Source organism: Aethalodelphis obliquidens, unplaced genomic scaffold, assembly GCF_003676395.1.
Source record: "Aethalodelphis obliquidens isolate GAN/ISIS:26980383/991018 unplaced genomic scaffold, ASM367639v1 scaffold25, whole genome shotgun sequence".
Taxonomy (NCBI): domain Eukaryota; kingdom Metazoa; phylum Chordata; class Mammalia; order Artiodactyla; family Delphinidae; genus Aethalodelphis; species Aethalodelphis obliquidens.
Window position 1 is genome coordinate 23,685,357 of NW_020837969.1, and position 22,490 is coordinate 23,707,846.

Below are 22,490 nucleotides of genomic sequence, written 5' to 3' on the forward strand. Positions count from 1 at the left end.
AAATAAATAAATTTATTTTTTTAAAAAAAGAAGTATATGTACTGGCAATGATGCAGAATAATTAGGTAACCTGACACAACCACTTTTGAAAACTGTTTGACATTGTCTTTGGATTAAGTTGCACATTCCTGATGTAGATGTATACGCTATAGAAAAACTCTGGCACATATGCACTGAGATGCGTACATGAACATTTAAAACAGCAATATTTGGAATATGAAGAAAACTACAAAATGTCAAAACATCCCCAGAGGAATAGTGTATAGTCACAAAATTGAATAATATGATGTGTGTGTGTGTGTGTATGTGTGTATACAAATATATGAGTGAAAATGAAGAAACTACAGTTATACATATCAGCGTGGAAGAATCACACAAACATAACACTGAGCAAAAGAAATAACAAAAATAGCTGCAATGGGCTTCCCTGGTGGCGCAGTGGTTGAGAGTCCGCCTGCCGATGCAGGGGACACGGGTTCGTGCCGCGGTCTGGGAAGATCCCACATGCCACGGAGCGGCTGGGCCCGTGAGCCATGGCCGCTGAGCCTGCGCGTCCGGAGCCTGTGCTCCGCAACGGGAGAGGCCACAACAGTGAGAGGCCCGCGTACCACAAAAAAAAAAAAAAAAATAGCTGCAATGTAATTCTAGATATATAAAATCGAAAATAGGTAAAGCACAACTATTTTGCTTAGATATTCATAATGTATTAGAAAATCATATTCAGGAGTTGTAAGACCAGCACAAATGCTACTGAAGTAGAAAAATATATGTATCTTACCAGCCCTTTTAGGAAATCCTGTTGAGAGGAGTCTCAAAGATGTCATAAGGTGTCCTTTGTCTACTTTTTGACCAATAAATTTTACTGTTACTATTGCATATGGAAGACACTGCCTAGGTTTATCTACTGGCTTTGAAAGATCATCATATTCATAGAAGTATACCTAAAAGATAAAGAAGGAAGAGAACATTTTTATGCCGATTAATTTTTGCAGACTTGAATAAGCTCCTATTTAAAAAAATCTAGATAACTGCATGTTGGTATTTATTAATCAGCTTCCATACGGCCCCACTCTCCCTGTCTTCTTCAACCCTAGTTTTCCTGAAGAGGAATTTTTTTCCCCACAGCATATTATTTCCTTGATAGGCTTCCAATATCAGCAGAAACAGACACAATCTGTTTTTAAATAAAAAAGTATTTTTTCATTAAAACTTCAATGTTTTGCATATGCTGGGAACCACTATATTTTATTTGGGAGGAAAAGTCAATTAGAAAAATAACAATAGCTTAATACATCTTACATGTGGGAGCATATATATATTTCTAAAATATTTATCCTCATTTAATCATATATATGATTATATATAGTATGTATTACGTAATTTAATCTTCTATAAAAATTAAAGGTCTACTAAGTATCTCAGTAACATATGACAGAAAATTACTGTGTAGTAATTAGTCTACCATGTAATGACTAATACATAAGCCTTTTCTCCTTTTGTGAAGATCAATAACATTTCAAAGTAGCCTTGTTTGTTTTGCAAGTTAGGAATTAATCTATGAAACATCTAAATAAAAGCAGCCACTGTACTTAGAACGAAGTTAAATGTAAATCTGGAAGCTTCTTTATTAATGTTCTGAGATCACAAATATTAAAACAGCTTTTACTATCTATTTATTTAGGTCATATTATGGTGAATGAAGTAAGAGATTTCCATTTACTATTTTGGGCAGTTGTTTTAAGGCTTGTATCATACAGTGTGAGGCATGTGACTTTCAAGTTGTCAAATGAACCGAAAAGTTAACATACTGCTGAACTGTAGGCTTGTAGTTCAATGGTATCTTTCAAAGAGGGGACACTTCTTGACATATGGCAGTCAAAGTTAGGAGAAGGATCCAAAGAAACTTTGTTTTTATCCACTGAAGGCTGAATTTTCTTCACTTTTCCAAAAAGAACCTGGAAAAAAAAAGACAAAAAGAAGTTAAATAAAAATATACCAAAACACTTTAAACTCTCATACTAGGAAAGTAAAGCTAGCTTCTTTTTTAAGGAAAGAAATTCGAATGGAGAGATAATCCATGCCCCAGATGAATGGCATGACTTATTGTAATTATGTCAATTCCCCCTTAAATTAAACTCAAAGACTATAGTAGTTCCAATAAAAATTTCAGAAAATCCATTTGTAGAAATGAGTTTTAGTTTAAAAACTTCCCTGGAAGACTAAACAAGAATAACATATAAAATTTTGGAAACAATTTTTTGAAAAAACTTTGGGTCAGAAATAGAAAATGATGGAACAGGAAAGGTGACATGCACTTCCAGATATTACATACTTTTTAAAAGAACGGTACTACCACAAAAAAGGCAGAGAGGGGGAAAAAGCTGCACAAAATAAAAAGCCCAGATAAGTCCAAGCATCTATAAAAACATAATATGATATTAAAAGCATCATTTGAAATAAATGAAGTAAAACCAGATTATTCAATAAATGGTGTGGACTTGAAAAAGATTAAATTCCTCTCAACCTATAAACCAAAATAAATACTAAACAAGGTAAACATTTAAGTAATATAAACACTGTAGAAAGAAATACAAGCAAATATCTAACCTCCAAGTGAGGATTCTTTTCTAAGCATATTGCCAAAAAACCATGAACTAAAAACAAATTTCACTGTGAAATATTCCAAAACTTCTGTACACCGAAAAGAAATGAGTATAAAAATTTTAAAAACCATGAACTAATTAAGTGATAAAAGGTGGGGAAAAAGTGCAATTAATATGAAAACAACCACAAATTTTATTTAAGTCAGCAATTCTATTACTTTTATTTTTTAATATGCTAATAATTCATTCAAAATTGAAAGCAATACTAAATGTAATGTGGTACCCTGTACTTGGATACTGGAAGAGAAAAAAACATTAGTGGAAAAACTGGCAAAAGCTGCATAGTCTGTATTAAATAGCACTGTACCAATGTTAGCTTCTTTTCATTTTATTTTATTATTTTTTTTAAATTGAGATATAATTGACATACACACTGTTAGTTTCAGTTTCTTAGTTTTAACAGAGGTGTTATAGTTATATGAAATGTTAACATTAGGGGAAGCTGGCTAAATTGTATACAGGACCTTTCTGTACTACCTTCATAATTTTTCTGTAAATTTCAATTTATTACAAAATAAAATGTTTATTTAAAAAAGAAAACAATAAGTGATAAAACATTATACACAGAAAAGCCTAGTTCTCAACATTCACTTTAATGAATTGATAATGCTTATGAATCAACTAGAAACAAAGAAACGAAAAACCAAGAAACTAGCAAAGGATATTAATAGGCAGTTCACTAAATACTGTCAATGAATATACGCAGAATGTTAAGCTCAGCAATAACTATGAAAAAGAATAAAAAACTGAACCAACAATGAGAAACTATCACGTTATGACTGGCAAATATCTTTTAAAAAATATAATACAGAGTTAGTGATGATGTGAGATAACAGACATCCCCCACAGGCTGTGGAAAGGAATGTCAATTAGTACCACCTTTCTCAGGACAACTGGGCATTTCACATCGAAAGCTGTGAAAGTGTACACATACCTCTGACTCCTAATTTGACACATAGGAATTAATCAATTAATTCTTAGCAAATAATCACAGGTGTGTGTAAAATGTACCTACATGAATAATCAAAGTAGTATTTAAAAGTACAAAAATAAGAAAACCAAGTAATTTATATTCCAACATTAAAAAATGTCTTGCACAAATTTATGGTAGAGTTGTACAGTGGAATACTATGTAGTCATTCAAAAGGATATTACAGAAGAATATTTATTTAATGACATGGAAAATGTTGATTTTATAATCAATGAAAAAAGCAAGTTACATAATATATAAAGAATGTATTTTGGGGCTTCCCTGGTGGCACAGTGGTTGAGAGTCCGCCGGCCGATGCAGGGGACACGGGTTCGTGCCCCGGTCTGGGAAGATCCCACATGCCGTGGAGCGGCTGGGCCCGTGAGCCATGGCTGCTGAGCCTGTTGGTCCGGGGCCTGTGCTCCGAAATGAGAGAGAAAAAAAAAGAGAGGGCCGCGCACACCAAAAAAAAAAAAAAAAAAAAAAAAAAAAGAATGTATTTTAATGACCATTATACAATGCATATCCATATATATGAGCAGAAGACTAAGTATTAGGTATACAAAAAAATTGTGTCATTATTAATGGGCTTTTTGGAGCTTCTTAGTATGCTCTAAATTTTCTAAAATCAGTATGTATTATTTTTTTTAATATAAAAATAAAAATAAATTATGATTTATGAATTTGATAATACCTGAGGTCTAAAAATAATTAAATTATACCAAATGAACCGTTGGTTTTATGTGAATGTACATACATCCTAAATTACACAACTGAGAATCCTGCCTACTTACTGTGATTTTAGTAGTCCTGGCAAAGTTGCAATTAACAAAAAAGTATATCTTAACCAGTTTGTCTGTTGATGCTTACAATTCGACTGTAAGATTTTTTTTTTCAATTTTGCGTAATTTTAGACTTTAAGAAAAGTTGCAAAACAGTTCAGAGATCCCATATATCTCTACCCTGTTTTTCCTAATGTTAACATCTTATATAAGCATGGCAAAATTATCAAAACAAAGAAAATATTGTACTACACTATTAAGTAAAATAAACAGTAAGAGTGTAGCAACTCTAGCTTAAGTCAGAATTATTAATACCAATGTCTTGAGGAAAGACACTTAGAACACTCTGGTATTAATTATAGTCTGAACAAAAGAGAGAAAGATAAGAAGGTCAATTAGGAGAGAAAAAATATACATTAGGAAAACCAATATGGTAAAGGCTGCCTTTGTTTACTTGAAGACTTTTATGCTGCACACCCACTGGAGTCAAAAATAGGGGAGGGCTTCCCTAGTGGCACAGTGGTTGAGGGTCCACCTGCCGATGCAGGGGACACGGGTTCGTGCCCGGGTCCGGGAAGATCCCACATGCCGCGGAGCGGCTGGGCCCATGAGCCATGGCCACTGAGCCTGCGCGTCCGGAGCCTGTGCTCCGCAATGGAAGAGGCCACAACAGTGAGAGGCCCGCGTACCTCAAAAAAAAAAAAAAAAAAAGGGGGGAAATTTCAAATGATGATGATGATAGTAATAAATAATTAATATTTATTTTATACAATGCAACTTTAAAACATTAATAATTCATATTGAAAGTAAAATACGAAAAAAAAGAAAGTAAAATACATTTAGGTCAATTTAAAGCAAACTGAATATAATATTTAGTATTTGTTTTGTGCTACCAACCTTAAAAACTATAATACTTTCTACAGTAATGCTTCTACTGTGAGCAAAATTCAAGGCCACATCAACATGTCTAAATATATAAATTCCAAGAAGAGGGTTGCCTAGTATCTTCAATGTAGATGTTCTGGTACTTATTCCATTCTGATATATCTCAGCCACATCACTCTGAGGAAGTGCTAAAAAGCAGAAATGTTCTTCAAGTTCTCTGCCATGTCTTCCATTCCCACGCATCTCTGACCTAAAGCAAACAGCGTGTAATTAAATGAGAACATCAACATAATTTTCAAGGAGAAGATGAATACTTGAGCTAGCTTGCTACAGTTATGGTAACTATCCTATGGTAACAAGTTAGGCTGAAAAATCATCTAAGGAAAGAATTCAGGAAATAGTTCAATAACTACTTGTGTAGGCCAATAGAAATAAGGGCTAACATTTCCTGAATGCTAATGTCCCCAGCACTGTTAAGACTTAACCGTTTCATGCATTTTGTCATTTTGTTCTCAAATCCCCAAGAATTGAATTACTGCTATTACTATTACTTATTGTCATTGTTACACACATTTTTAAAATGAGAAATATGAGGTTCAGAGGGTTAAAACTTGCCAAAATAGTAAAGTGACAGAGTCGGAAATATATATGCCAATTCTTGTCCATTAAGTTCTGGAGCTAAAGTTCTTATTTGTGTTACAGAGGGAAGGACATGCGTTTCTTAAATATACACAGAGAGGGACACATAGACAATACACTTATACATGGTCAATTATTAGGGCCATTCTCTATTCTCCAGGGATCTAGGTCACAACTGGGAGAAGCAAGCTAGAACTTGATTACAGGCTCCTATCTTGGCACTATGAAAATTATAAATCATTCTCAGAAAAGGTTATAATCTAAAGTACAGACACTGTTGAACTTTTACCCACATTCCACGAGAATCACTGAAACATATAAAACACCTATCCTTCTCCTCCAATTGGTGCACCAGGGAAGGGAGTTCTACATGGCCTGCTCAGGAGCAGCAGCAGCGGCAGCAACTGCCACAGCAGGTGATAAGGACAGAGAGGTTCAATCACTGTGACACAAGTGTGATTCCAAAAGATTATCAGCAATGGAGAAGCTACAGAACCGAGAAAGTAATGTGCATACCACAAAAGGAAAACTGCTCTTGAAAACCACATGCTACCTATATTTGTTATTTCCTGGAACACCACTCAAAGAATTTGTCAGTATACTATGCACATTAGTGTATTAATATTTATTTGCAAAAATAATTCACCTTTACAGTAGACAGGCCCATGGCAACAAAACACATGGCAACAATAACAAGCAAGACTAACCGATGAGATCATGACCATTTCTCTCAGTTCTGGAAATGTCAGCCTTAACTTTCAACTCCACTGTCATCATTTCCTGCTCTTGTTTTTAGCTTGTCGTTAGACTCTATAAACCACTAAGATCTCCATGTTGATTGTTAAGGTTTAATTCTCACAGAAGAATTACAATACTTTTTTCTGTTTTCCTAATTTCTCATGTGGTTTTTCTTGGGATCTGGAAGGACTCCCACAACAAAAGCACAAAGCATGAGAGGGAGGGAGGAAATCAAAATATATTGTTGTAAGGTTCTTACAGCACACGTGAATCACATTATGTGAAGGCGTATTGTGATAAAGATGTATACAGGCATACCTTGTTTTATTGTACGTCACTGCATTGGGCTTCACAGATATTGCATTTTTTATGAACTGAAGGTTTGTAGCAACCTTGCGTCAAGTAAGCCTATTGGCACCATTTTTCCAACAGCATTTGTTCACTTTGTGTCCCTGTGTCACATCTGGGTAATACTTGCAGTATTTCAAACTTTTTCATTATTATTATATTTGTTATGGTGATCTGTGATCTGTGATATTTGATGTTACTACTATGATTCACTGAAGGCTCAGATGATGGTTAGTATTTTTTAGCAACAATGCATTTTTAAATTAAGGTGTGTACATTGTTTTTTTAATGCTATTGCACACTTACACTATAATGTAAACATAACTTTATATGCACTGGGAAGCCAAAAAAAATGTGTGAATCTCTTTATTGTGGTCTGGAACTGAAGCTGTGATACCTCCAAGGTATGCCTGTAAAGTAAACCCTAGAGCAGTGGTGCCGTTGACATTCTGGACCAAATAATTCTTTGTATTACCTAGTCATCTTATTGGCTGAACATTATAACCTGTTAATGGACTGAGTAGAATGAAAAAAATACACCTTAATAAAGATCCGATCCAGGGCTCCAAAAACCTTTATAAATTCAAGTAGAAAATATTCCCTGAAGGTTTGCGTTAGTAATAATACTGTTAAAAACTTTGTACTTTTCAATGTATATTCAGAATTACACTTGAAAAAAATTTAGGACTAAATATGATTTACATAATCAAAATTACCAATTAAAAATTAGCCTTTAGAACTATTTCTAGGTCTAAAAAGGTTTGTAAAGGGTTGACTTTCAAAGTTATTCAGACACTAGGATCTATGTTAACTTGTGAAATGACAGCGGCTCTGAGTTTCAACAATTCCATTTCAGAGACGATAGGTAAAATGAATCCAAATAGTCTTTTGTCTTTTTTTTTTTTTTTGGCCGTGCCACCGTGCACGCCTTACAGGATCTTAGTTCCCCGACCAGGGACTGAACCTGCACTCTCGGCAGTGAAAGCACAAAGTCCTAACCACTGGACTGCCAGGGAATTCCTGTACACAGAATATTTTCAATAAATATACAGTTGGCTCTCTGTATCGGTTGGTTCTGCATCCATGGATTCAACCAACCATGGACTGCAAACAACTTACAATCCATGATTGGCTGAATCTGAGGATGCAGAACTCGTGGATATGGAGAACCAACTATGGGACCTGAGTATCTGCAGATTTTGGTATTTGGGGCAGGTCCTGGAACCAATCTCCCATGGGTACCAAGGGACAACTGTAAATGTAAAAGACTTAGATAAAACTCATATTGATGAGAAGTTATATAAGTTAGCAAAGCACAATGAATAGTGGTAGAGCTGTGCACTTACACCTGTCACCAACCTAAATTCCCATGTGTGCACCATGGCAAGACCCTGCTGATAACCAAGGCCCTACAGCAGCATGTAGGCCCACATCCAGCCCTGTCTTCTGTCACTGGCCTGCACCACTAGGCTCACCTGCAGCTAGCCCTTCCACAGTGATGGATACCCCTGGCCCCCATCAGGCCTCCACAGCTACATGTCCATGGCAAGATCCAGCAGTCATAGTAATGCACACCAACAGCCAGGACCACACCAAAGCTGTCAGTGCACCTGCCATTGGCACTTGCCTTGATATCTGCCCTGGCCCCCACTGCTACATGTGTGTTTATTTGATTTCTTTTTAATCCTAGAATTCTAAGTATTTAATCACATTTTGAGATAATCGTTTAGTTACAGTAAATGCTTTTTGCTTCCATTTTCCTTTCTTTATTTTATTCACTGTAAGTTATCTTATTGTTCCCAAGAGAGTATAACTTTAAAATGAGTTAACATGTTACATTTTCCTTTCTAACATGAAATTTAATTATATTGCATTTAATTCATGTAAGTGTTCATCTAACAAGTGGATTCTTAGATATTTTTTGAGTTACTAGGAAACAGAACTTCTCTTTTCCTTTCCTTTTGCTCCTCTTCTTCCTTATTCCTCTTTTTTCTCAAGTAAATTCCTCAGCATCGTCTTCTGCTCGCAGATTCACAAAGCTGAGTCCACTAGAGCTGGAAGAGGCTGTAATGATCCTCCTGTCCATGAGTTCCTGACCTGGGGTTCACTTACACAGGAAAAGTCCCAGGTTGGCTATTGTGGGGAGCCCAAAAACCTTAAAATTCTGTGCAAAGCTCTGTGTTGATGTGCACTTCCCTGGGAAGAGGGGCTATAGCTTCATCAAATTCTCAGAGGGGTCCCTGACCCCAAAGGTTAAATAAGTATCACTGATGAGAAAAACAATGGCCAAGATGTCAAAATAGCTCATCCAGGATCACATAACTATGTAGTGGCAGAACCAGGAGTAGAAATTTGGTCTCTGGCTTCTAGTACAAGGCTTTTTCTGCTACACTAAGAAAGCGGGCCTAGCTTCAATTTTTATGGGGTTGTTGATATACAGTTTATGTCTTCTTTTTTTAAATTTTTTCTTTCTTTTTTAAAAACTTTTTATCGGAAACAACCTAAATGTCCATCAATAGAGGAATGCATAAAGAAGATGTGGTACAGATACACATGGAATATCACTCAGCTGTAAAAAGGAACGAAACTGGGTCATTTGTAGAGACGTGGATGGACCTAGAGATTGTCATACAGAGTGAAGGGAGTCAGAAAGAGAAAAACAAGTATCGTACATTTGTGGAATATATGATAATGCATATATGTGGAATCTGAAAATATTGGTATAGACGACCTTATTTACAAAGCAGAAATAGAGACACAGATGTAGCAAACAAACAATGGATACCAAGGGGGAAGGAGGGGTGGGATGAATTGGGAGATTGGGATTGACATATATACACTATTGACACTATGCATAAAATAGATAACTAATGAGGACCTACTGTATAGCACAGGGAACTCTACTCAATGCTCTGTGGTGACCTAAATGAGAAGGAAATCCCAAAAAGAGGGGATATATGTACATATATAGCTGATTCACTTTGCTGTACAGGAGAAACTAACACAACATTGTAAAGCAACTATACATGTGTGTTTATAACCAGCCCTGTCACAACTCAGGCACCTGCAACTGGCCCGCACAGCCGAGTGTGTGCATACAAACCAGCTTGGGCCACTACTGCTGCTTACTCTGGTCCTCTCCCTAGTTTATGGACCTGGAGGTGCTGCTGAGAACCCCAACAGCCATTGTAACCTCTGCAGACCCCTGGCAGTGCTTGCCAAAGACCACACAAATTGTCGATGTTGTGGATCCCAACGGCCTGATCTACTGAGTTACACCACAATCCCCAAGACATGTAGCCACCACATGCCCCTCCACTTGGCACCTGCAGCACTAACCCAGGGTCACAGCACTCTCCGGCATGTCCCCACCCCAGGTGAAAGTCTTTTCTTAGCAAAATCAGTCCATAAAGTCTCTTCTTTAAATGTGCAGACACCTACGCAAGGCTAAAGGACCATGAAGAATCAGGGAAATGTGACTCCACCAAAGAAATACAGTAAAACTCCAGTAAATGGCCCCCCAAAACTGGAGATACAGGATTTGCTACATACAGTTATGTAGGTCATAAGTCTGACATGGGTCTCATGGGGCTAAAATCAAGGTGTCATCTAGACTGCGTTTCTTTCTTAGGCTCTAAGGGAGGATCTCTTTCCTTGTTGGCAGAATTCAATCACCTGCAGTTGGAGGACTGAGATCCCACTTCCTTGCTGGCTGTTAGCCAAAAGCGATCCCCAAATTCCAGACAATACCTGCGTTCATAACACCTTTCCTGCATCTTTAAAGCCAGCAAAGGCAAGCTGAATCCCTCTCATACTTTTCTTTCTTCCTTCATTCTCTCACTCTTCTGTCTTCCTCTTAAGTTTTTATGATTAAGAGCTCACATCATTAAATTGGGCACACCCAGATTACCCAAAATAATCACCCAAACTCAAGGTCTGTGACCTCAATCACATTTGCGAAGTCCTTTTTGTTAGGTTAAAGGTTGTGGGGATCAGAGTGTGGGCATCTTTGGGGGAGCATTATGCTGGCTACCACAGGAAGAATCTGAACTTATTTAGTCCCTCAACAATATTAGGAACTCAAGTTTCTTTTCCTTGACTGTCTACACTGATGTCCATAGCTTTATCTTTATCTCTGCCTGGCTCCTCTTGTGGTCATAAGAGAGCTGCCAGCAGCAACTAGGCCTACCTGCTCCCTTGCCCACAGACACCAATAGAGACACTGACTTCACCTTCCCAGGATTTCTAAGAAAGCCTCATACCGTGTTATACTGAACCATATTGACTATGCTTGTACATCAGTAAACCAACAAAGGCAAGGGGAATGGGACAAAGAATAGTTTAGACTAATTACATGAGACAATCTAGAACTATTAGGGAGGCTGCAGTCTACTCATTTGGTTCCTTTAGTCACACCCTTCTTCCAACACTTACACTTTCAAAAATGCTCATGCTCACACTGAGCAGGTCAATCCACCTCACAAAACGGGAACAATCCAGTCTCATCGAGTTACTGCATCTAACTTCAGATCAATGATGTGAGTAATACGCCTTCCCTTAAAGTGGCTCTGGAGGTAGACTCATATAGTCAACATCCATTTAGGCAGCATATGGTTACAAGGTTAAGTTACCTACACGAAAAATAAACTGGTGAAGAAAACGTAGGGTAACCACAATTAAATTTAGAGAAGTGAAGAATGACACAATGGTCAGTGTTAACTGGCCTTTGGCACAAAGTATATCCTTCTAGAAAGAAATAGCTAGGATTCTTGGCCCTCAAAATTCCAAAGGCTAGGAACCATAGCATGATCTCGTTTAGACAATGGTTGTCATTAGGAATTTCAGTCTCCTGGCAACAAGCCTCTGAGACCCTCCCATTTCCCAAGGCCCTGAATTTAGAATGGTCATTACCCACTGCATTACAATTTGAAACTATCCATTTCTTTCTCCAGACTGCATTTAAAATATATCTTTATTGCATTAAGTTGAGTAGTTCCATTTACCAGGTAGAAAATGCTTAAAAGGACGTATCTTGGAAAGGTTGAAGGCAACAGATTTGTGCCTCATACTTACTTCAGATTTGCCTCATACTTATCTCTTGTTAAATCTCCTTTCTTTCAAACCCATATTCACACTAACTTTGGAAAAGATGAATGCTTTACTTCAAGCTAATCTTGCAAAGCTGATCTGTAAAACTAGGCCATAAGTACAAAGGATTTTTTTTTTTTAACCAAATCTCAATTTTAGAGGCCTCTTGGATCTAAGCAGGAAATGGGCAGGGCACTTCAATATCCTGAATTTTTTTTGTACAAGTTCCCCCCAAACCACAGCCTCATAAAATATATGGTCTGTGCCCCCACATATCATCAACTTCCCATTTAGGAACAGTGAGACATCCTTATTGCCCTCTTTCCAAGTTAAATCCATATCTTAGAATCTTCCACTAGCAAGTGGAAGTACCAAGTTCAACACCAGTACCAAGTTCAATACCAGTTTAAATGCTATGGACTTCAAGTATGGAAAACCATTCAAACTGGCTTAAAATTGAGTTAACTTCTTCTTTTTTTTATACATTTATTTATTTACTTATTTTTGGCTGCGTTGGGTCTTCGTCGCTGCGTGCGGGCTTTCTCTAGTTGCGGAGAGCGGGGGCTACTCTTCATTGCAGTGTGCGGGCTTCTCATTGCGGTGCCTCCTCTTGTGGAGCACGGGCTCTAGGCTCATGGGCTTCAGCAGCTGTGGCACGCAGGCTCAGTAGCTGCGGCACACGGGCTTAGTTGCTCCGCGGCATGTGGGATCTTCCCAGACCAGGGCTTGAACCCATGTCCCCTGCATTGGCAGGCAGATTCTTGACCACTGCGCCACCAGGGAAGTCCCGAGTTAACTTCTTACAACAAGAAATTCAGAAATCAGGCAGCCTTTATCAGTTGACCTATTCCACAGTTCCAGATGTTTTCAAGGATTCAGGTTTTTTCCATCTCTCTGTTTTGCTGTCATCACCTCGAGGGTCATCCAACTGGTGTCGTCATTATTCCAAGAGTGCTGCCATCAACAGGTTGAGCAACATGCTTCCTTGTTCACAGCAGATTGGCTTCTCTTTTCCAGAGACGCCCCCCCCCCGCCCCCCGCCCACAAGCCAATCTGTCCTCAGTGTGTCACTGGCCCAAAATGATTTAGTTCTGCACCCTCTCCCCAAACGAATCATTGATAAAAGTAGATGAAATTAAGCATGGACGGCTCAGTCCACTCATCTGGGGTAGAATGTAAACTGAGATGCCAAGTACAAATTTAACCACAGTGTCAAGATAGGTACTGACAATTTTTAAAATGATACCCTTTCACATAAATTTGAAATGTTTAAAGGTAGGTTATCTTAAAACAAAAAAGGGTCAAACTGATACAAATAGCACAATATACTTAAGAAGAAGTGAATTCAGTTCTCTTTTACCCATCAAGACCAGCTCAAGTTCTTAACTCTTCAGAACATCTCTCAAGACTCTTACGAAGAATACTCAATCCCTCATCTATGCACCTACCTCTTACTATAACGTTATTTTATATTTAGCTGTATGTCTTCTCCACTGGAATGTAAACTCTTTAAGGCTGAGGAGAAAACATTCATTTTTCTCTGAGGGTATCAAATACAACATCTGACACAGTAGGCACTCAAATGCTCAATGAATGACTTAATACACAGATGTTTAGATGATTAACGTGTTTTTGCTGATTTCACACTTAAGAAGTGGTAGATGCAATGTGGATAAAAAGTGGAGACTGGGGAGTTCCCTGGTGGCCTAGTGGTTAGGATTCTGGGCTCTCACTGTGTGGCCTGGGTTCAGTCCCTGGTTGGGGAAATGAGATCCCGCAAGCTGTGCAGCACGGCCAACACAACAACAACGACAAAGAAGTGGAGATTGGTATCTTTCTGGAGCTACTTGCTTTTGCTGAGATCACAGATTTATAAATTCCTCTAAGGGGAACAATAAAAAGAAAAGCTAGAGGCAGTCAATGTTATTAATACTTTCTCTTTTCATCTCTCCATCCTATTTTTCTCTTCTGCTAACCAATTCTGATCTTTCCTTTTATTTTTTTTTTACCTGTGCCTAAGGCTACTTAAGGGTACTTTCCACCTTCATTGATTTAAAACAATGAAATAAAAATGTAACTTAATTTAACAGTTAAGTGCTCACTGTGTTGCCAGACTCGGTTCCATACTATGGACACAAAAAACAAATAAGATAAAACTCATAATGTAGTAAGGGAATCAGATAAAACCAACATAGTGTGGTAAGTCGTGTAAAATGAGTATAAAGTACTATGGGAGATAAATGAGTTTGTCTAATTGGGCAAATACCTAAGAAACCAATAAATCCTATACACATTAGTCATTCAGAATGTTCTATCAAGTCTTGTATTGTTGGGTAGTTGTTCTAATTTTTCTGTAATGTTAACAGGGAGAAATAAATGGTTGAAAATGAAGTGTCAGGGGGCATTATGAAAAAGGACACAACTTAAAAATGCCTAATATAACCAAAATCAAGGAACAATGCAGGAATTCATTTTTGATCAAACTACTATTTCGATCTGGAAGGGGCAGTGTATAGCCAGTCCATTCTACTTTTGCTCAAAACTGTGATTTTTAGATGAAAAAATATGCCATCAACTATTTCTGTCATTCTCACCAATTCTCCCCAACAGACAACAAGTGGGGTAGCATGTCTTAGTCAAGAGGAATTGATTCTAAAACAAAAAAAAGAGACCAAAAACATTCCAAAATGAGTTCTAAGTGTGGGTCCATCAAACTATAGTTATGTTCTAAGTTAAAAATGCAAAATGGTGAAGGAGGCAAGTTCAGAAAATGAAAATGCTAAAACTGTGTTCACACAAGATCTAAACGTATTAAATACAAAATGTTTACAATGAGAACTCTGCATGTGCTCTTATTTTTTCTTACTAAGATAACATAATGGGGCTTCCCTGGTGGCGCAGTGGTTAAGTATCTGCCTCCCAATGCAGGGGACATGGGTTCGAGCCCTGCTCCAGGAAGATCCCACATGCCACGGAGCAACTAAGCCCGTGTGCCACAACTACTGAGCCTGCGCTCTAGAGCCCGCGAGCCACAACTACTGAGCCTGCACTCTAGAGCCCGTGAGCCATACTACTGAGCCTGCGTGCCACAACTACTGAAGCTCACGTGCCTAGAGCCTGTGCTCCACAACAAGAGAAGCCACCACAATGAGGAGCCCATGCACCATAAAGAAGAGTAGCCCCTGCTCGCCGCAACTAGAGAAAGCCTGCGCACAGCAACGAAGACCCAATGCAGCCAAAAATAATTCATAAATTAATTAATTAATTAATTAACATAATGGAATGTGCCTTCCCAAAAACCAGAAGGGGTACTTTTTAAAAGTGTCAGAAATTGTGGCTCTAGTGGAGTAGTTGGAAATAGCCAGATACAACTCTGCCAAATTAAAACATCAACTCAGTCTCTGAAGGACTGAGTCAAGAAAAAAAATTCCATTCTAAATATTTTAAGTGCTATTTTATATTATGCAGGAGGCACAAGGATCTACAAAATGGCTCCTTAATAAATGTGCTGATGTATGCTTCTGAAAAACTTACAAAGATTAAAAAAGAAGGGAGTGTCTGAAGTCTGGCTACATTAATGTGCAGGACTTACTAACCAAATCTCACACTTAGCTTTTTACTATTACAGAAGGCTATGAGATGGCAACAAAATAAGGAATAAAACACCTCTGTACTTATTTTCTTAGTAATACTTATCAAATCTCAAATGGCAGAAATAACAGATTCGTATAAAACCTCACAGTAAAAACAAACAAAATCTTAAACTTCCTTAGGTCACAGTAACTTACCTCTTAGAAGTAAAATTTTTTTCCAGCTCTTCATTGTGAATCAGTTTTGTATCTCCAAACTGCCATGAAGACTGTAGATCACAGCTTACATCAAGCCGGCACTGATTAAGAGTATCGTGTATGAAATTATACTCTCTAGTATTGGTGCAACAAGGTGACAAGTAAACTAAAAATAAAGAAAAGGGCAAGTGGTTATTTGTGTTTAAAATGACATCGTTGGGACTTCCTGGTGGTGCAGTGGTTAAGAATCTGCCTGCCAATGCAGGCAACACCGGTTCGAGCCCTGGTCCTGGAAGATCCCACATGCCACGGAGCTACTGAGCCGGTGCACCACAACTACTGCAGCCTGCGTGCCTAGAGCCTGTGCTTCGCAACAAAGAGAAGCCACCGCAATGAGAAGCCCACTCGCCACAACTAGAGAAAGCCCGCGCACAGCAACGAAGACCCAACACAGCCAAATAAATAAATAATAAAATGACATAATTGTACATCTGCACAATCACAACTGTGTATCAATATAAGACACAAAATAAAAAAATATTTGGAATTTTCTTTAACCATCTGGAGGCATTTATATTTTTTTTTTTTTTTTTTGCGGTACACGGACCTCTCACTGTTGTGGCCTCTCCCGTTGCGGAGCACAGGCTCCGGACGCGCAGCCTCAGCGGCCATGGCTCACGCGTCCAGCCGCTCTGCGCATGTGGGATCTTCCCGGACCGGGGCACGAACCCGTGTCCCCTGCATCGGCAGGCGGACTCTCAACCACTGCGCCACCAGGGAAGCCCTGGAGGCATTTATATTTAAGATTCTATAACAGTAATACAGACTTCCTATACCTCGTATAAATGAAAATATGAAACTTGTTTTTCTCCACTACCTATAGGGAGTTCTTAAAAGTTGACGCAGATATACTAGATAGTACTAGAATTCAGGTGACTTGTTTTCAACTTAAGATGTACAGACTCTATAACATACAGTGCTACACAAACCTGGTAGCTACTGTTAGTGCATGAATATTTCTTGAATTTCCCCCGAATAAGGCAACCTATATACTAGTAAACTGGTTATTTTGACTTGCAAAAATACCAGAACATCGCTGTAAACTCTTGGCTGACGTGGTGGCATGACTAAGAGGCACTCTTTGAGAAGACAATAAGCAGTGTTTTAAGCATTGCTATATTAAGTAGATGCATAAAAGAATAAAACCCTCAAGGAAGAGGACTCGGAGGAAACTGGGGAATACAGTTGATTCTTGTTATTTGGCGAAGGTATAGCCTATTAAAGTTGCTGCCAAGAGTGAATTAGTGAATACTGAACTATTAATCTTAGGAGAAATACAGGGTTAGGTTCCTGTCAGCCTCTGGTCACATTTTTGACAACTGGAATGCCATCTGCAGTAAGTTTGTTTGCCAACATCCCGGTAAAACAAGCCAGTCTCATCAGGGATGGAAACTTGCCACATAACCTTTTCCTGTATAACACTTAGCAGGTGTCTTTAAAATTCTCCCCCAGCCTCCTGTTCTGCAGAACCTGCCTACCTGCATCCCTTATCACCTTTTGAAATGTGTGAGTCAGCCAGCACTAGCCAAGAGGGACCTAACATTTTCCTGCCCCTGGGGACCATGACTGTAAGTCTCTTTGGCTTTTTGCCTCACAACAATGCTGCCCACAAGCTATTTATTTATTTATTTATTTGTGTGTTGGGTCTTCGTTTCTGTGCGAGGGCTTTCTCTAGTTGCGGCGGGGGCCAATCTTCATCGCGGTGTGCGGGCCTCTCACTGTCGCGGCCTCTCTTGTTGCGGAGCACAGGCTCCAGACGTGCAGGCTCAGTAGTTGTGGCTCACGGGCCTAGGTGCTCCGCGGACTGTGGGATCTTCCCCGACCAGGGCTCGAACCCGTGTCCCCTGCATTGGCAGGCAGATTCTCAACCACTGCGCCACCAGGGAAGCCCGTCACAAGCTTTTTATTGGTGGTCATCTCATGAATCTATAAATGTAGATTCCATCCTTTCCACAGGAAAGGAACCACAAATGTTCCTTTAACACTTTCTGGAGAGGCTTGATGTACAAACTGGCAAATTTCCTCTTCCTTTTCCTGAAGGTTCCATACTGTTGGTCAACAGCACTATAACTTACCTTACAGTGTAGCTTTTGTGACACATATTTTCTCTGTAAGGCACATCATAGACTCCTTGAGCTTAGGAACACTAGACAGCATTTCAGCATGATATGGTGGAGACCATTTTAAACGTAGACATCACCGACAAAAATGCAAACAACACAGCACTAAGTAGGTGACTAAACGGACACTTATTTATAAGGAGAGCTGGAACAAGATGCAGAGCTCCGTCTCATCTGGCCTCATCTAGGAACATGTGCATCAAGTGACTCAAATTTTTCACCACTCGCACGTGTCTGCAAATGACTGTGAAAGCACTGCTGCTGAGTACTGATGCTGGGGGTTACAAGCAAATTTTCGCAAGTAGGAGAATTTGCAAATATGGAATCTGTGAATAATGAGGAACAACGATATATATAATTTAAACCAATTTCCATGTATATGAACCTAATTAACATAAACAATAGTCCTTTGTATTTAACAATCAACAGAATAAGTTACAATGGCAAAACTAATACAAAATATTACAATCCTCTGTTTATCAAAAAAACCTCATTCTTCATCCCCTTCCCATCTTAAATTCTATTATTAAATTAAAATAAAATTAATCCAAGTAAAACTAATTTTCGCTTTAATATCTGTAACAATTTGTTACAAAGTTTGATCATTTCATAAGATATGAGATATGATTTTGTGCATGTATGCCTGTGTTTAACTTCTTATTTTGAAGTGAATATAGATCACACAACATTCTTACAGAGGCCCTGTATACCCCTAACCCAAACTCCCCGGTGGAAACATTTCATGTAATTATAATAAAATATCAAAACCAGAAAAATGACACTGGTATAATCCACAGTCCTCATTAACATTGTACCGTTTTATGTGCAGTTATGTGTGCGTGGGTAGTTCCATGCAATTTTATCACATGTGTAGATTCATGTAACAACCACTATAATCAAGATACACAACTTTTCCACCTCTCATGCTACTCCTTTACATACAGTCATACTGGTACCCCATACCTCTTCTCTTCCTCTCAATCCTGGAAACTACCAATCTGTTCTCCATCTCTGTACCCTTTATCATTTCAAGAATGTTTTGTAAATGGAATTTTGTACTTCAACCTGTGGAGACTGGCTTTTTTCATTCAGCATATTCCCTCTGAGATCCAACCAAGCTGTTGTTGTTCCAGTAACTCATTTTTTAAAACTGCTGATAAGTATCCCATGGTATGGATGCATCATACTTTAACCACTCACTCACTGGAAATCAGGGTGATTACCAATTTCTGGCTATTACAAATAAAGGTGCTATAAACATTTTTGTTTGGACTTAAGTTTTCATTTCTCTGGGATAAATGTCCCAAAGTGCAATTGCTGGGTCATATGGTAGTTGCATGTTTAGTCTTTTAAGAAACCATCAAACTGTTTTTCAAAAAGGGGCTGAGCTATCTTATCTGACCATCGGTTGCATAACTGATTTGGCTTCCCCATATTCTTCCTAGCTTTGGCATTACTATTCTTATTTTAGCCGTTTTAACAAGCATGAAGTGACACCTCGCTGTGGTTCTGATTAGCACTTCCTCAATGGCTATGATGAGCATCTCTTTGTGTGCTTATCTGCCATCCACACCTCTTTAGTGAAATGGCTGTTCGTGTCTTTGCCTGTTTTCTGCTTGGATGTAACACTCTCTTTTCCCTTACTACTGAGTTTTGAAGGTGCTTTATATGTTCTAGATGAGAGTCCTTGGTTAGATTTATGATATGTAAATGCTTCCCCCCACTCGTAGCTTGTCTTTTCACCTTCCTAACAGAGTCTTTCACAGAACAAAAGTTTTAAATTTTGATGGAGTCCAGTTTACCACATTTTTTTTTGGATTGTGCTTCTGGCATCATGCTAAGGACTCTTCATCTAACCCTATATCCTGGAGATGTTTTCTTCTAAAAGTCTTACAGTTTCCCGGGATTCATTTTGAATTAATTTTTGTGTGAAGTTAGGGTGAAATTCTTTTTTTTTTTTTTTTGCCTATGGATAGCTTTCAATTGCTCCATGACATCTGATGAAAAGACTACCTTTCCTCCACTCAATATACCCTTGTTAAAAATCAACTGAAAGGAAACCAATTGAGCATATTTGTGTAGGTCTATTTCTGGAATCTCCATTCTGTCCCACTAAGTGTCTATCTTTGTGTCTATCTTTGTCAATGCCACAGTGTCTTGATTATTGTAGTTACACAGTAAGCCTTAGTATTGGCTACAGTAATTCTAAACACTTCTATTTCAAAACTGTTTTCGCTATTCTAGTTTCTTTGTCTTCTCATGTAAATTTTTAAAATTTGTTTATTTATTTTTGGTTGCGTTGGGTTTTCGTTGCTGCGTGTGGGCTTTCTCTAGTTGCAGTGAGAGGGGGCTTCTCTTCCTTGTGGTGCACGGGCTTCTCATTGCAGAGCTTCTCATTGTGGCTTCTCTTGTTGCAGAGCATGGGCTCTAGGCGCGCAGGCTTCTGTAGCTGTGGCTCGTGGGTTCAGTAGTTGTGGCTCACAGGTTCTAGAGCGCAGGCTCAGTAGTTGTGGCACAGGGGCTTAGTTGCTCCGCAGCATGTGGGAATCTTCCCAGACCAGGGCTCGAACCTGTGTCCCTGCATTGGCAGGAGGATTCTTAACCACTGGGCCACCAGGGAAGTCCCTTCTCATGTAAATTTGAGAACAAGCTTATTTATTTACAAAAGGTCTTGCTGGGATTTTGATAGAAACTGCAATAAATCTACAGATAAATTTGTGGAGGACTGACATCTTCATTATGTTGAGTCTTCTAATCAATAAGCACAGTAGGGCTTCCCTGGTGGTGCAGTGGTTGAGAGTCCGCCTGCCGATGCAGGGGACACGGGTTCGTGTCCCAGTCCGGGAAGATCCCACATGCCGCGGAGCGGTTGGGCCCGTTGAGCCATGGCCGCTGAGCCTGTGTGTCTGGAGCCTGTGCTCTGCAACGGGAGAGGCCACAACAGTGAGAGGCCTGCGTACTGCAAAAAAAATAAATAAATAAAATAAGCACAGTATACCTCTCCAATAACTTAGAATTTCTTTGATCTCTTTCATCAGCACTTTGTGGTTTAAAGCATAAAAATCCTGTATATATTTTATTAGTTTTATACATAAGTATTTCGTGTTTTGAGCTATTAGAAATGGTATTATCATTTTGATTTTCATGGGTTCTTTGCTAGTATATAGAAATTCAATTTATTTTTGTATTTTGATTTTGTATTCAGTGACCCTGCTTAACTTGTTAGTTCCAGGGTTTTCTTCTTTTTCTCTTTTGTAGGTCCCTTGGGATTTTCTATGTAGACCATTGTGTAACCTTCAAATAGGAACAGTCTTATTTCTTCCTTTCTAATTTCTATGCTCTGTGCTTTTTATTCCATTTCCCTGACTTTTTGTGCTGGTTAGAATTTCCAGTACTATGTTGATAGTAAGAGTGGTAAAAGAGAACATTCTTGCCTTCTTTCCCTACAAAGAAAACATTCAGTTGTTCATCATTAAGCATGATGTTAGCTATGGGTATTTTTTACATACTTTTTATCAAGCTGAGGAAGTTCTCTATTCCTAGTTGGCTGAGTCTTTATCATGAGTGATTTTTTTGTCAAATGCTTTTTCTGCAAAAATTGATATGATCATGTGATTACTATTATTTATCCTGTGAATACAGACTGACTTTCAAATACCAAACCAGGCTTGCATCCCTTGAATAAAACTCTCTTAGTTATAGTATAGAATTGATTTTATACCTTGCTAAATACAATTTCCTTATATTTTGTATAGGATTTCTGTGTCAAGGCTCATGATGCATATAGGTCTGTAGTTTTCTTTTTTTTTTTTTGGTATTACATTTATTTAGCTTTGGTACCAGGGTAATATTGTCCTGATAAAATTATTCTCTCCTCTGCTATTTTGTGGAAGAAATTGTAAAGAATTTGTATTAGCTCTTTTCTTTAATGTTGAGTAGAATTCTCCAGAGAAACCATCTGGGCCTGGAGATTTCTTTTCCAACAGTTCCTGTGGGTTACTTGAACATTTTTAAAACAGCATTTTGATTTATTTATCGTGTTTTTATAAAAAACTTTTAATTCTGAGATAACTGCAGATTCATATGAAGTTGTGATGTATAATAGAGAGAGATCCTATATCCTATTCACCCAGTTCCCTTCAATGGTAACATCTCACTTTATAATTGCCTTAAATACCTCCTCTACATATACCAAGAATCACATTGAAGAATGTCATACTTTTTGTTCCAACTGTCAAACATAATTAAAAAACTCAAGGGCTTCCCTGGTGGCGCAGTGGTTGAGAGTCCGCCTGCCGATGCAGGGGACACAGGTTCATGCCCCGGTCCGGGAAGATCCCACATGCCGCGGAGCGGCTGGGCCCCGTGAGCCTTGGCCGCTGAGCCTGCGCGTCCGGAGCCTGTGCTCC

General features: G+C 38.6%; 1 protein-coding gene across 1 annotated transcript in view; it reads right to left on the reverse strand.

Moving 5' to 3' along the window:
- TEX15 (testis expressed 15, meiosis and synapsis associated) overlaps positions 1 to 22,490 on the reverse strand; it is a 78,654-nt gene that overhangs the window by 18,696 nt on the left and 37,468 nt on the right. Inside the window, 4 exon segments of the mRNA XM_027122776.1 lie at positions 779 to 941; positions 1,809 to 1,955; positions 5,313 to 5,550; positions 15,902 to 16,067. Of these exon segments, the coding sequence (XP_026978577.1) occupies positions 779 to 941; positions 1,809 to 1,955; positions 5,313 to 5,550; positions 15,902 to 16,067 (714 nt within the window).